At 46.5% G+C, this 14,353-nt stretch overlaps 1 protein-coding gene across 2 annotated transcripts in view; it reads left to right on the plus strand.

Annotated features, from left to right (window-relative positions):
- Positions 1 to 14,353, plus strand: part of TNNI3K (TNNI3 interacting kinase) — a 90,769-nt gene extending 76,416 nt beyond the window's left edge. For both annotated transcript variants that reach the window (XM_075037380.1, XM_075037381.1), the window contains exons 23-25: positions 344 to 513; positions 8,034 to 8,113; positions 13,339 to 14,353. In XM_075037380.1, the coding sequence (XP_074893481.1) occupies positions 344 to 513; positions 8,034 to 8,113; positions 13,339 to 13,415 (327 nt within the window). In that variant the 3' untranslated portion in view covers positions 13,416 to 14,353. The remainder of the gene's footprint in view (positions 1 to 343; positions 514 to 8,033; positions 8,114 to 13,338) is intronic.

The raw sequence follows: 14,353 nt of genomic DNA on the forward strand, positions 1-14,353 counted from the left end.
GAAAGTCACAGCCGGTGGCTCCCACCAGGGAGGCAGTGATGTCTCCCAGCTGCACAGTGGATGTTTGCAAGCCAAATAACTCATGGCTGAACTAAAGCGTATCTTCTGGAAAGCCATCCAACCCCAGCTTGAAAACCCCAGGCGATGATGAATTGACCGCTTTATTTGGCAGGCAGCAGCCAGTTCTCCTCAGCTGATCGAAGTCGGGAGGCACTGTTGTTTTCAGCCAAACTATAAAGGAAATGTGGGACGCACAACTTACTTAGGAGAAATAGCTGAGGAAAGACTCTTAAATGCGTAGTAACAGTGCCACCTTTTTTTTTTTTTTTTTTTTTTAATCCAGTTAATGTCTCCAGCCTCCAGCAACAGCAGCGGTTCTCTGTCTCCCTCCTCATCTTCGGACTGTCTCGTTGCGCGAGGAGGTCCTGGCCGTAGTCACGTTGCCGCGCTACGTAGTCGGTTTGAATTGGAATATGCCTTGAATGCACGAGCTTACGCTGTCTGGTCACAGAGGTATGTGCCAGTCATTACAGGGCCAAGGAGAGCGCTTACTTTGAAAGGGATAGAAAGCATCGTCCCCAAGACTGCGCGGCTCACATGCCTAAAGCAGGTGTTCCCTGCAGCAGGGACTGTGCCTGACTAGGGGATGTGGCTGCGTGAGAAGCCGGTAGCAGAAACACACCCTGGGGCTGATCCACTGCCAGGGCCAGCCCGGTCAAGCACTTCTGCAGTTTTGTCTTCTGTAACTGCTGTAGCATGGGGTGTTTGGGTTATCTGAATGCTGTGGAAGCCATCCTGCTGCCAAGACAACAGCTAAGCATTTGCATTTTTCACTATGAGTAACAAAAATAGTATAAAATCAAGTCCTGCCGTGTATGGGCTCTACACACAGTACCACTGCTACATCACATGAAACAAAAGACTGATGACTGCCCACCCAAGGGGCCAGAGGTGAGTGGTCATTAGATGGATGTACCTTCACTACCTGCCAGCAGGTCTGGGAAGGCCAGTGTTTATATCACAGTGTGTTTTCAATTTGAAAAATTTCACTGAAGAAAAGCTAGAAGACATATTTTTCTTTGGAAAAAAAATAAAGAAAATAATATTCCAGTGTGTGGCATCAGTGACAAGATGGAAAACCCAGGTTAGTCCGTGGGCAGCGTTTCAGTACCAGATGATGTGGCTGGAGGCATCAGGTGGCACTGTGACACAGAGCCTTACCAGCCTCCTTCATGGCATGGGCACTGTTAACATTTCAGAGAACTGCTCATGTAGTTTGCTCATATAGTTACTTCTGCGAAGTATTGCTGTTTAAGGGAGCTGACTCCTGCAGGAGGTTTGTTGTTGACAGGCCAGTTTGTTATACTGGAGGCAGTATAACCTCTATGTATTGTCTGAAAAATAAAGGAGGCTGTATTAGTGTGTCGCATCAAAATAGGAGGGCAGGATTCGCTAGCCCTCGTAAGGGGCCAGAGTTATCCAGTGAGCTCACCTCTCTCAGCAGAAATCTAAGCCCTGCAGAAATGTGATAAGTATATTTGCTGACTCGTATCACAAGCATGGCTTGTTATCTCTGCCAAAATACAAGGCAGACATGTCCTTCTGATTAGGAGGAATAGGGCACACTTAGGAAAACCCAGCTGAAAATCCTAGAAATAAGCAAATGTGGGAAGAAAGGTCACACTGAAATGCCATTATGATTATTATGTACGAGAAAGTTTGTTTCCTGTTACATTTATAGTATATGTCCCATTTATGGAGTGCATAGCTTGTGTCTGAAAACTATTTTCTAACATGCCCTCACCTCTCTTAGACTCTTAGTAATTAGTGGAGTTTCTTTAATGAGAGGAAGTTTTATGGACAGGAAAAACACCCAGTTCCCTGACCATAAGAGCCTCTGCTGAAGATAAAACATGGGAGAGACTACCGGTCCCAGAGGCTGCCTGTGGTAGAAAAGCAAAGTAATTGAAGAGGTGCCATTTTTTGATGTTACATTTCTCAGGTCTGTGCTTTAGTTTTTGTTTTTTTCATCTTGATCTGAAATTGTGATATGATTAAATGAATGAAGTAGGCTGTGCTACTGGAAGATGGTGTTGCAGTACCAGGAGAGAGCACTGCCGGACTGGTGCTGTCACCTGCGCTCATCACAGATCCCAGGCTGCTGTCTGGGGAGGGCAGCAGGTGAAGGGCAGGGACAGACAGACAGAAACCGGACTGTCCCAGCAGACACAGAGGCAGGAGATACAAATGCCAAGTCCCTTTTCCTTAAGGAAGAGGGAAAGGATCTCAGCCTCACAGAAATTTGAGGGAGTCAGCATTGCTAGGGCTGTTCCTACCAGAGTACATCCTAAAAATTGCATATCATTCAATTTATGACCGTAGAAGGGTAAGAAGAACTCCTGATATTTTTAAAGGCAAAGTCACATGTGGGTTCTCTATATTATTGTACCACTAAGTTAATATTCGAGGCAGTCTACCCTACCACTTGGGAGACCTGGTTTTGAGGGCAAATTTAGCAATCTCCTATCTCTATCCCATGGGGAGTGAGAGTCCTGTGAAAATGAAATGGTGCTCTTAATCTCTGCCAGAAGAGCAGTGCACTCGGTCTAAACTTTACCCTTTAGCACCACTTAGCAGTCAGAAATAGTCATAGCAAAGCAAGCCATGCCCTCCTGATACATTCCTGTTAACCAGGATGCGGAAAGTCAGAAATACAATCAACTAAAATTGGGAGCTGGAATAGAGGAGCAAAATGAATCAATCCTTTGCCTGTTCGGGGGCTCATATGGAGAGGCAGAAAGCAAACACCTGCAGACAGACACTGGAATCTTTTACATGAAAACATAGATCAGACCTGAAACGTTCATCTGGCAAAATGTGATATCCTATAAATTGCTTTGCTTTTGTCATACGCTGCTGGAGCAGGACATGGAGTTGGGCACTGACGTCAGGGTGAAGGCAATGTGAGCTAGACCTTCACTTTCCATAAAGGGCCAGATTTTGCTGTTGAATATAATAATTTGCATTAAAGGAATAAGAAAGTGACATATCTAGGTTAGTGTAGACATGAGAGAGAGAGAGAGAGAAGGGGCATTCACAAGTGCCCCGCTTGTCCCGTAATTCAGTGTTCCCAGTGCAGCACTGAGGCTTGTTAGCCCACTAAAATGGGCTCCTCTATAACCCCAGCAGTTATTTAAAGGTGAATTCTTTTATCAGATGCTCTGCCATACAAACTAACAACATTCAAATCTATAAATAGCACCCAGAAAGATTCACCCAGAGGCACAACACTCAACAAAAAGGGAGTGGTTTCCACAGTTTCAGTAGTTTTCAATAATACAACACACTGAGATGATTAATGACTTCACTTCCTAATGACAACTGTTTCTTAGGGTTTCATTTTTGTAAGCGTAGGCATTTTTGGAGGGAAGGGGTCATGTTGTTTTTTTCCCCAGCTGGACTGTATTTCCTGGGCTGCCTCCTGTTTCCATCTGCTCTGACGACTTCATGTCTTATGAAACACCACAGCATGCAACTCCACACTATGGCAGAAACAATTCATCTGACGAAATCTCCATGTACTATGCATGGAGTTGAACAGCCATGGCACGGAAGTTACTTGTTTATTTCTTGCCCTGTAACTTTAGTGTCTGTTTAGCGGTCATATGGCAGGATGCAGGAGTGTCATAATGAATTGGATGCAATAGCAGTGCGCTTTGTCTGTCTGACAGGACAGCTTAACCTGTCAACTCATCACTGTATAGAAGCTTTAGCTGTTGATTTTCTACACCTTTAGCATTTCCCACAGAGTCCAAGGACAACATCTGCAAAAGAATAGTCTTTTCTTGTTTAAGTAGCTCCCAGTTAACCCAAGTCAGAAATATTTGGAGTGACCTTTCTTTCTATCTTTGGACAGTAATATTAACATGTCTGATGGCCTTGGCAGGAGCTGCTCTTTAGCCTATGCTACAGGCTGCCTCAGATAGCAAATACATGTCTGCATGGCGTGGTATGTCATAATATTCTGAAAGAATTCCCTGTCTGTGCGGAATAGAGGAATCATGCAGCAAACATGTTGCTCTGTCTGCTGTGAAAGGGTTGTTGGGTGCATGCAGGCAGAGCCTCGCTCGTTAGCTGGACGTGCCGCCATCAGAGCTCTGTGCCCACCTGCCCTGCGCAGAGAAGTAACCTCTTGCTGAGCAGCACTTGCTGTAAGTGCCCTGGGTTGGCTGGATCGCGCAGACAGCCCAGCTGCCCTTCCTTTGGTGCGTGCCAGCTCCTGTCCTGGGCGAGCGGCGAAGGAGGGAGGAGCGGGGAGCCAGCGTGCCCATCCATCCTGCTGCCTGGCAGCCCGTCTGTCCGCAGCTCTTCGCAGGCAGACCCTCGGGGGACAGTCCCCAGCTGCAGTGCCACCCAGCATCTTCTCCTGCTCTCCACGAGCCGGTTGCGGACCGGGGCAGCAGTGCCAGCACATGGGAGAGGGCCCTGGGCAGCGCTGCAGAGCCCTCTGGGGCTGAGGCAGGGGCTATGGAGCTGCAGCCAGCAGTGCTGCAGATCTGCCCTGGAAAGGCACTGTCCTGAGCTGGGCACCATCCCACCAGGCCAGCAGGAGAGGCGGTTCCTGCCTCGGATCACTCCCGTGTTGGGCCTCGTCCTGCAGAGGCTGGCACTCTCGGATCTGTCTCGGTAGACGCTGGTCTGTAATTAGGGACAGGCAGGACTGCAGAGTTCTGCTGTGCTCGGGCTCTGAAGCTCAGGTGCAGAGCCTACGAAAGCAGCACTGCCACTGCTGCACCAAGAGGCTTTTGTGTCACGTGCAGATCAGTTTTCACTGGTGTGCATACACGCGTGGGTGGGATCACGGGATTCAGCATCCTGCTTTTAATGCCTTAGTGCAGATTTGTGAGGGAAACTTGGTCTGTTCAGGAAGCAGCTGCAGAAAACCAAGACATTTTGATGGGTTTATTTCCTCTAGCAGAAAGATGTCCTTTCCTTCTCCCCTGCTAACAGCTCTCTTTCTCCAGGCTAAACAACAGGCCCATAGACACTCACAGCAGACACTATCACCCATGTGGTTTCTCTCCAGCTCTCATGCTGGCGTACCTTCTGCTGGGCAGCTGTCTTAGATTGACGACAAGTGCCTGGTCCCTTACAAACCACCTTTTCTCCCAAAATAGAGGATGGGAAGTGAAAAGCTGAGTTATCCCTTAGACAAAAGGTTTACGTTTGTTGTCAAGGGAAAGATCGCTCTTTCCAAGCTTTTTTCAAGTGCTTTCCAAGCAGCTATTTCTTCCCCTTCCAGACTTAATGCCTAGAGAGGCTGCTCAACAATTTACTGAAGATGGTTTCAGCTCTTCTGGTTAGTTAACATAAACTCTTACCCACCTGACAAGAAATTTAAAGAAAAAACATATAGCAAAGTGACTGAGTGAATGGGGTTCAGTTAGTTGTTCTGAGAATAATCAGATTTCAAGTTTTCTGCCTAAAGTCTGGGTCATGGCAGAGTGGGGTGTGTTATTTATCACAGATTTATGTCATAGTTCTCCTCCCAACAGCTGTTCATTAGCAGCAATTTTCTCCACCTTCTTTTTCTTGTTTACAAAACCAGAGGATTCCTGTCTGCTGTTTTTGCTCTGAGCTGCTCCAAAGGCAAAGAGGCCAAATAAGAGTTTCTCCTTTCAGAGGAAATCCTTGCGTGGGACAGACCAGTGCTGTAGTTCCTCTGTAGGTCCAGGCCAGGATCGCTGGCACAGCCAGTGCTGCCAGCCTCCTGTTCGGCAGCATGGCTGGCCTCAGGCCTGTCTCTCTTGGCTAACACCCCAGAAGTTAGTCCATGAATGCTGTGCTAGGAATTGAAGCAAAGTGTATGCTTTATTTCTTCCCCTGGGGACCTCCTGGCTCTTTCCACAGCCTGCGGATGCTGTGATAGCTGTCTGCAGTCCTTTCAGGTGCAGATTTGCCAGCCAGTCATTCTCTGGTTTTTTGCTTCAGCCTCTGACTGGACAGTGTTTTCCCAAAATAGATGACCTTACTGTTTTCCTCTGCCCAAAGAAGGGCTGCTTCTCCTTAATTATGAATGAGCTTCAATAATGCAAGTGATACAGTAAATGTAGATGTGTTCTATACAATTGTGGGTCAGCCCTCAAAGGGCTTTCCCTTTGCAGGCACGCAGACGAGGGGTCAGGGAAGAGGGTGGCTGTGTTGACAGCAGGGCGAGCAGCTGGGTGGGTGGGTGGGTAGGTGGTGGAGGAGGAGTTGTGCAGCGCAGAGGAGGGCCAGCTCTTTGGGACAGCAGGGAGCAGAGTGGGGAAGGAGGTGAATGTTCCACCGAGAGGGAAGCCAGGAGCAGAGTGGAGGACGGGACAGTGAAAAGTGGGTAGAACCAATATTCCAGAAGTACTAGCTGAGCTGGAGCGAGCGTTGCCTGCTCCTTCAGGGTATTCCTGATCCTCATTAAACTACCTCCAGCCGGCCAGGCAGCTGCCTGGCCTCCTCCCATGGGGCACGGTGCGCTCCAGGCATCGACAAGCAGCATTGCTATAAGGAACCTGTATCCATCCGTCCTTCTCAAAGATGTGTCTTAAAGAAGCTGGGAAAGCCAGAGCCACAGGACCTGTCCTGAGCCTCCCAGTGCTTCCATCAGTGGTAGAGTAATAGTTGTGTTTGGGGTAGAAAAGCAGAGAAGTCCCAACAAAACCTGAAACAACCATCCTGTGTCCTGCTGTTGCCAGCTGGCGTCAACATTTCATATTCTGCCGCTTGGACAATTCACTGAACTGCCCTTTCCATTTCATGACTTCACGTTTTAGAGGTTGAAAAGCTAGACTGATCAGTTTTGCCAGAGAAAGTACTTGAGGAGTAAGTGAAGCTGATGGCATGTTACTTTGCAGTTAGTGGAATTCAGTAAATGTAATCCTATTATCCTCTCAAAACTGCACAAAGGCACGATGAAAAAGAGTATCTTAGTGACTCCTCAACAGAAGCCAGAAGCTGTGAATACACCTGTTTAGATAGTCTAGTGGTGACAGGCCCTTGAGTTTTTATATATTGTGAGATAAATAATATCCACAGCATCTAATTAAGTTAATATAAAGTTCTGGTTAGTACTGTGCCTTCTACGTGGACCGTGAAAAGTGTCAAAGCCCGAGAACTGTGGCCAATTGTATTTTCAATAAAAAGGCTTCTCAAGGGTTACATAAGCATACTCAGTGAAGGCAAGTCAAATGAAAGAGCCTCTTTTTAAGGGACAACACTAAGGTGTTATTTTCATGGAGTGGTTAAATCCAGTAGGTCTTCTTTAGTCCCCCAGTTGAGTATCAGATATGTTCTTATAGATCTGGGCTCTCCATCATATCTAAACTGTTCTGATGCACCTCCATGTGCTCTGTGTATTGCACTGCTTCCCTGTGCCGTCGGCTGTGTCACTGTAGCCATTATCCCTTCCATTATTCTTTTGACAGCTCCTTGGAAATAAATGCACTAAGGGCTAAATAAGAACAGTTTGGGCTTCTTGGTTTTGTGCACACTTGGTTTCTGTCTGCTTCCAATCTAAGAAGAGCTGATAGAGGACAGTCCTGTACATGATAGCTCCTTAGGATCAGTGATAAACAACCCGTTGGCAGGACCGTGGTTTTGGTCAATGACTGGAAGATAATTCAGCAATCGCCCTTGCCGGAGAAACTTATTTGCAGGAATCTGTTAGCAGTCATGCATAAAATACATTACAATGACCCTAGATTGATGCTTAGAATTGCTTCTAAAATAGCAACGTACAAACAATTGTGAAGGCCCAAACAGTATATTTGAGGGAAGTTACTTTGAGAATGGATGAAATGCAAGTATGTGATTCATGTTCTTGCTTCGTAACTCTTTTTTTTGCCTTTTTTTTACTGCAAATGCCAGTGGCTGGACACCAGGCTGATGTATTTCGTATTACTGTCTTTTCCTTTCAGCTCTGTAGAAAAAGTTCTTATGGTCTGGAGATGTGACTTTATCAGTCTTATCTAAACTGACACCTCCTATTTAATTTTCAGCACTGGGCACCACCCTTCTCAGGGTCTGTCTTTGGATGACATGAGAAGAAACTTCCAGTACCCACCAATCGACAAAAATGGTGAGTTAATGCAGAATACTCCTCTAAGCATCTTGGTGTGGTTAATCAGTGTGGAGCTACAGTCTCCTGAGGTACCAAAAAGTCTCATGAGAAAACTAATGTTCAGTGCAGGCTGCTGGATATGGACAGCCAGAGCTGGTGAGGTCTCACCCTGTGCTCTTTGCACCTCATGGCTGCTTTCACTGCATGTGCATCCCAAGCACTTCAGAGCTGGGGTGGTCCTTTCTGTCTATGTGCATGGGTCTGTGAATAAGGAGAAGATGTGGCATTATATCCTCAAGGCTACTTCTGCAAAAAACAGGGAAGACAGTCCTATTTCTGGAGTACCACAGGAGCATGAAATGACACAACATATCCTTTTCACTGTTGGCACTCCTCTCTCAGAGGGCATCCCATTGTACTGGTCCCCTCCAGAACAGAGATGTCCTGACTGCTTCTTCCTCTTGCCTTCCTGGCTTTCTGTCCTACCGCATTCAAGTGTGTGTTTATGCATTGCCACACAAACGGTTTTCCAGCATTTCCTAGCCCCTGCGTTTGCAATCATCCCCAGTAAACCTCTCTTGCTAAACAGCGTTTGCTCAGGTCTTGTCTTGCTGGCAGCTCTGTGGGAGACTGTTTCTCACCCACCCTTTCTGCACAGCTCATGAACTCACTAGCTGGCTCTTTACAGTGTCCCAAGCACAGAATAATTATCATCTTAGAGCTTTTTAGCCCAGCAGCATAATGTATAAATAAAACCTTAAAATAGCATATGAAAATGTAGTTGGCATTAGGGTGGTATCAGGCAGACTGGATTCAGACATCTTGGGTAAATCTTTCTTTCTTGGTGTGGAGCTGAAGGTCAGACTAAATCTCACCTTCGTGCTGATCTTCGTTCACACAAGGCTCAACTGCTGCTTCCTAGAAAAACCTGCCACTGTTGTGAAGCCACTTTCAGTATGTGCTGTTGGGGTAGTACATGCTTTATGCTCAGGTGTGAAACAGCAGCACATCCCAGCTCAGTAACTTTCTGTGCAGCAATACTGAAGGGGGACTACACCGAGTATGTGATTTTGGAAAGCCTCCAGCTGCTGTCCCATGGTGCTGCTCCTTCCACCGGCACCAGCTGATCTGTTTGCCTGAACGTCCTAAGCTGCTCCAGGGCCATGTCAACAGGACATCACTTGCCCATTTCAGCACAGACATGTGGCCAGGGCCTGTCCGCTGTGGCTGCTGTGTTTGCTGACCAAACATCAGCACAGCATCCGTGGTTACCTTTGCCTGACAAGAGCACCATAGACCACGCTTCCACCATCAGCCCAGAGCCATGCAGATAGTCTGGATCTCATCACCCCGTGGACAAGTGTGAAAGTCCAGGGAACCCTGGAGACAAAGCATTGCAAGAAGGTATTTTCTGAAACCACTGCTAGAGGGATCATGGCGGTACACCCAGCGACACCAGATGCAAAACCAGACTCTGATACGCTCCTAGAAAAGCGACGCAGAGCAGGCAGAAAAGGAGGCTTTGGCACTGCCTGTGCCAGCACGTCTGTTCTGAAAGCTGGGTAGAGGTTTTTTTCATAAATAGTCATATCAGGCTTTGGGATGTGAAGGACAAAGGAGGCAAACAAAAATGGCAGGAGCCGTGAGACTGACATGGCAGAGAACAACAGCAACATCTTCAGTACCAAGGAGCAGGGCTGGGCTTTGGCAGACAACACAGACTTCTAAGGAGATGCATACAGCACAGTCGCTGCCACCCAGGAGTGCCCAGGAAGGTCTCTCTGGGTTTGCTGGGAGCAGAGGTCTTCTGTGCTGTATAAAGTCTCTGTTCCTCCAGGGCATGCCTGCAGAGCATGTATAAGGAAAACTTATGTTTTTCTATATGCTCTATACTTACATACATTTTTCTGTATGTTCAGATGGCAGCTGTGTTGAGTGGATCCATTGACTTTACAGGGTTGCCGCCCTCATTCAGAGTTTGCTGCTGTCTCCTGCCCTGGGGCCTTCTCACTCCTCTCCTGGCATCTGTTCCCTTTTCTGCCACTTGCCAACCTGTTTTGTCACCAGGAGGATTCAGTGTTTTGTTCTGCCTGAAGCATATATCAGATGCTTGTCATCTTTGCTGTTTTTCACAGGCCTCAGCATGACTTTTGCACTCCCTCCCCTCCTCTGAACTGAGCACATTGGGTGAGAAAAAGAGAAAACTTGGTCATATAAATATTTACTGTGTACAACACTAACAGCAGTGTTGCTGCCATAACAAGTAGTGAGGTAATGACCTTTGAAACTGAAAAAAGAACAAAAACTTTGTTATTACTTATTGTATGTGGATTCCACAGCTGCAGAGAGCAGTTCCTCGGGGCACAGCTTTCACCAGGTACCTGGCAACTGGAAAACTCGAGGAGGAAGAAAACAAGAACAGAACAGAAATGTTTAGTGACCTCCTAGAGTAAGACCATCCAGGCAAGACTGGAGGGGGTTTCTTAAGTCTGTATTAAAAAGGGACAAAAGGGAATGGAGGGCTGGTGGAGAAGAGACTCTCCATGGCTGCATTTAAGCTGTGGGATTAAGGAGTGATTTCAGACTCTACTCACAAGACCTCAAGATTTATTTTCAAATATACCTGTTCCTTGAATCACAGTTTCCACAGACAGGAACCCAAGCACATGAGCAGGAAGGGAAGTGGCCCTAGCCAGGCCTCCACGTTGCTGGTCAGATGCCAGGACCGTGGTACAGCACAGCTTATCGCAGCCAAGAGCTGGCCAAGCTGAGCCTTGCCCTAACTCAGGTAACAATGGAAAAAGCCAGGGTGGTACAGAGGAAAATGAAGATCCTGCCTGTTAGACACAACAGGACTGGAAAAGCTACTCCTTGCCACTTACTTCATTTCAGCAGGGTTATGCAGCTCAAAGTTGAGTCCTGCGGTGTCACCAGGATATGTATCTCAAGGAACAGCAGAATCACTGTCCCTTGTTGCAAAGCACCAAACCCAGCTGCTCTGGAGGCCCACCATAAGCACCCTGCAGCCCAGCCACCACTGCGTCCCAGGCTTCAAGACCCCAGTAGAGTGATCAAGCCATTGCAATGTGTAGCGGCACACCAGAAGACAGAAAGCCCTGAACCCTTTTTTGTTAAAGTGCTTGGTCTAATGATTGCAAATATTTGCACTCTTTATTTCTACCACATAAACCAATTTCACTGCTGTCTCTCCCCATTCATGTCCATTTTGATCTTTTTTCTGTTTGCTTTTTGCCTAATGTTTTCCATTATCCTCATTTGCGCTTGCAGTCTGTAAACAATAGAGAATACATTCACTGTTTTCCTTTCTCAGTAAAAGACTCAAAAGCACCCTGGTCCCATGCCTGCAAGAGCCTTTGTGATAGTGAACAATTTTCTTCACTGAGTGTATTTGAAAACAGAAATTCTACAAATAAACACAGCCCTGACTTCTTCAGTGAAAGCAAAGCACCTGCTCTTCATTGGAAGTTTCACAAATTGTGAGTTAAACAGTATCTTGAAAGCAGTGAAATCACATGAGGCAAATGCGCACTGCCCAAAGAAAACTGTATATCCTCTAAAATTGAAGATTGGTGTAAACATGGAGGTTAACTTTGACTTTGGCTTCTCCTTGCTCACTGCAGCTCTCAGACACTGGCAGACAAGCTCATGCTGCTGCTGCAACAGTCACCAAAGTTTCCCAGCTGCAGAGAAGGCCCTGGCAAGGCTTGCAGCACAGAATCTGTCCTGCAACACAAGGAAGCGCCTGCACTCACTGAGCAGTTACGTGACAGTGCAAGCCCAGGCTGTGGCATAGCATAGTATCATCCCTCTTGGCACTTGGAAAGGGTACCAGCCAACCAAGGAGAGATGCGTCCCTGGCAGGCGAGAAGGGATCCTGGGAGTGAACCAAGCCAAGTATCCTTCTGATCTTGATCCTGGCTGATATGAAACTCACAGGCACTACAAGGGAAAAAAAAAAATATATAGGATATGGTTGAGGGGATTGGAAGGATGAAAGCATTTATTAAAGCAGAGGTTCCCCACTGTGTGGCAACAGCAAGGCAAATGGAAGTGATGGTGGAGCAATGGACAGTCTCCCACCCAGCGTGCTCAGTGCACCACGGCACAGTACAAAGTTTTGTCACCACAGCTGGAGAGGTTCTCAAAAGTACGTCCTGCTCTTGTAATGTGCCCCATCAGAGACTATCATTCCTCACATACACAGTGATGCACCATGGCTTTGGCTCCAGCGATGACACATGCTACCTTCACCTCCCAATATTCAGGGCACATCCACCATGCCCAAGAACAGTCACAGCGTTAAGGCCCAGCATATTTAGGATATGAGTGAGATTCCCTTAAGGAAAAGTTTTGCTGCCAGCTTTCAAAGCATAGTGTGTCATGATTAGGAGATAAACCAGGGTTGCTTATGGATTACAGCTTAGGGATGCCTTGGTCAGTACTGTTGTAATTACCAGAGTCTTAATTTTTTGCAGCTGTGTGTCTTTTATGTTTGGCAATAGGAATGTGGCACGCAGAAGCCTTAGCAATGCTTTGTAACCCTTCTCCCACCCCACCCTGTGCCCCAGAAAGTTTTCATGTTCCAGTTTCAAAGCTCTCTTGCTTCCCGAGTGGCTAAGTATCTCTGTACAATGCCTAGTTTTCAAGAAATTTGAGTTGGCTCCACTGGATTTTTAATGTTAGTACAGTAAAATATAAGAAGCGTGGGAGCAGCTGACCAATGACACCATGGAAAGGGAGGACCGGTTTCTTTGGCATTGTTAGAGCAACTCATTGGAATACAGTGCTGGCAAGAGCAGTTGCTTTCTGTTTTGTAGTGTCAAGAATTAAAATATTTTAAAAATACTTATCAGGATGCTTATTTTGAGCCCTTCAAAGCTCTAGTTGAAAGGCAAAAAGGTATTTTTTTTAATGGCAAACTTCCACTGTTATTAAAACATTGAGATTCATGTTTTTATGTCAGTCACCAAAGATTCTTTGTGCTTGATTATTGTGAATTCATTGCATGAATGGCAGGGTCTGTTTACTTCCTTTTTAAATTTTTCCTCAGCAGATGGTATTAAATGGAGATTTGCAGTCAGCAAAAAGGTATCAGCATGATTGTGCCTATTTGTCACAAACTGATATGCACATTATTTTGTTGACATTGTCACTGCAGGGAGAGGTGGGGGAGAATCGCTGCTATGTTGAGCCACACATGAACTTCTTTCTGCATCTTGCAGGCTATGTGTCGGATCCCATGAGTACCATGAGGTTTCATTCCTGCAGCAGCAGTGGCAGCTTTGAAGAAAGCAGCTGACAGCATGAACCGTCCGCCTGCAGAGGGACTCACCATCAGCAGTTCTCACAGTATCAGTCTAACTCCCAGGCATCGTGTGTTACAATGAAGATTCCTAAACTGAACAGCTTTATTTGTTGATGGCAAATGCCCCTGTCGTAAGTTCTGCTCTAGCATCTTTCTCTGCTGACCTGCGTGAGGGTTGGTGTTTCTTTGGTGGTGTGCATCTATTCTTTAACGAAGCGAATGTCCACAAGGAATGCTGCGCTTTCATCTTAGGCATTAATAATTAGAAGAGATGAAAGTAAAAATGCATCTGGTATATTTTCAGAGCTCCAAGGCAAGATGTTCTTAGCTTGGACTGCACTAAGGCTTGGGGCTATCAGCCCCTCCCTGATCAGTAGGTGCCAGGGAGCTGCCAGCCCAGTCCCCATCAAGAAGAGGAGCAGCCTGTCACTCCCCACCACCATCCAGGCCACTGTGGAGGCAAAGTTTTTCCTGCTCCCAGCTTCTGAACCAGATCTAGTTTCTTTTTTTAGTTCCCCGCAGTCCCAGACATGTCCCGTGTCTCATTTTCATCACCATGGGCTCAGGCAGGTCCCCAGCACAGCAGCCCCATGGCTGCAGCTCTTCAGAGCCCTTATCTTTGGGTGCTCTCCTGCTCGCTGAGAATAAAGAGATGTTTGGGTAGCCATCTTAACTGTACTCTTCCAGACATTTGTGTTTTCTTATCCACTTTCTTGTTTTTGTTTGAGTGATTGTTTTTCCCAAAGAGTGTAAGCTTTCATTCTGACATTTGCTTACAAAAAGCAACACAGGTACTCCAAAACAAACTTTAAAACAGAAGGAAAGTATGTAAAATTGTGTCACAAATATGATAATGTTAACACAGTGCAGTTGCATTTTTGACTCAAAGTAAAACTGTGGCAGAGTGCCATCTAGTGCGTGCTGAGCTAAAT

Source organism: Buteo buteo, chromosome 10 (genome assembly GCF_964188355.1).
Source record: "Buteo buteo chromosome 10, bButBut1.hap1.1, whole genome shotgun sequence".
NCBI classification, from domain to species: domain Eukaryota; kingdom Metazoa; phylum Chordata; class Aves; order Accipitriformes; family Accipitridae; genus Buteo; species Buteo buteo.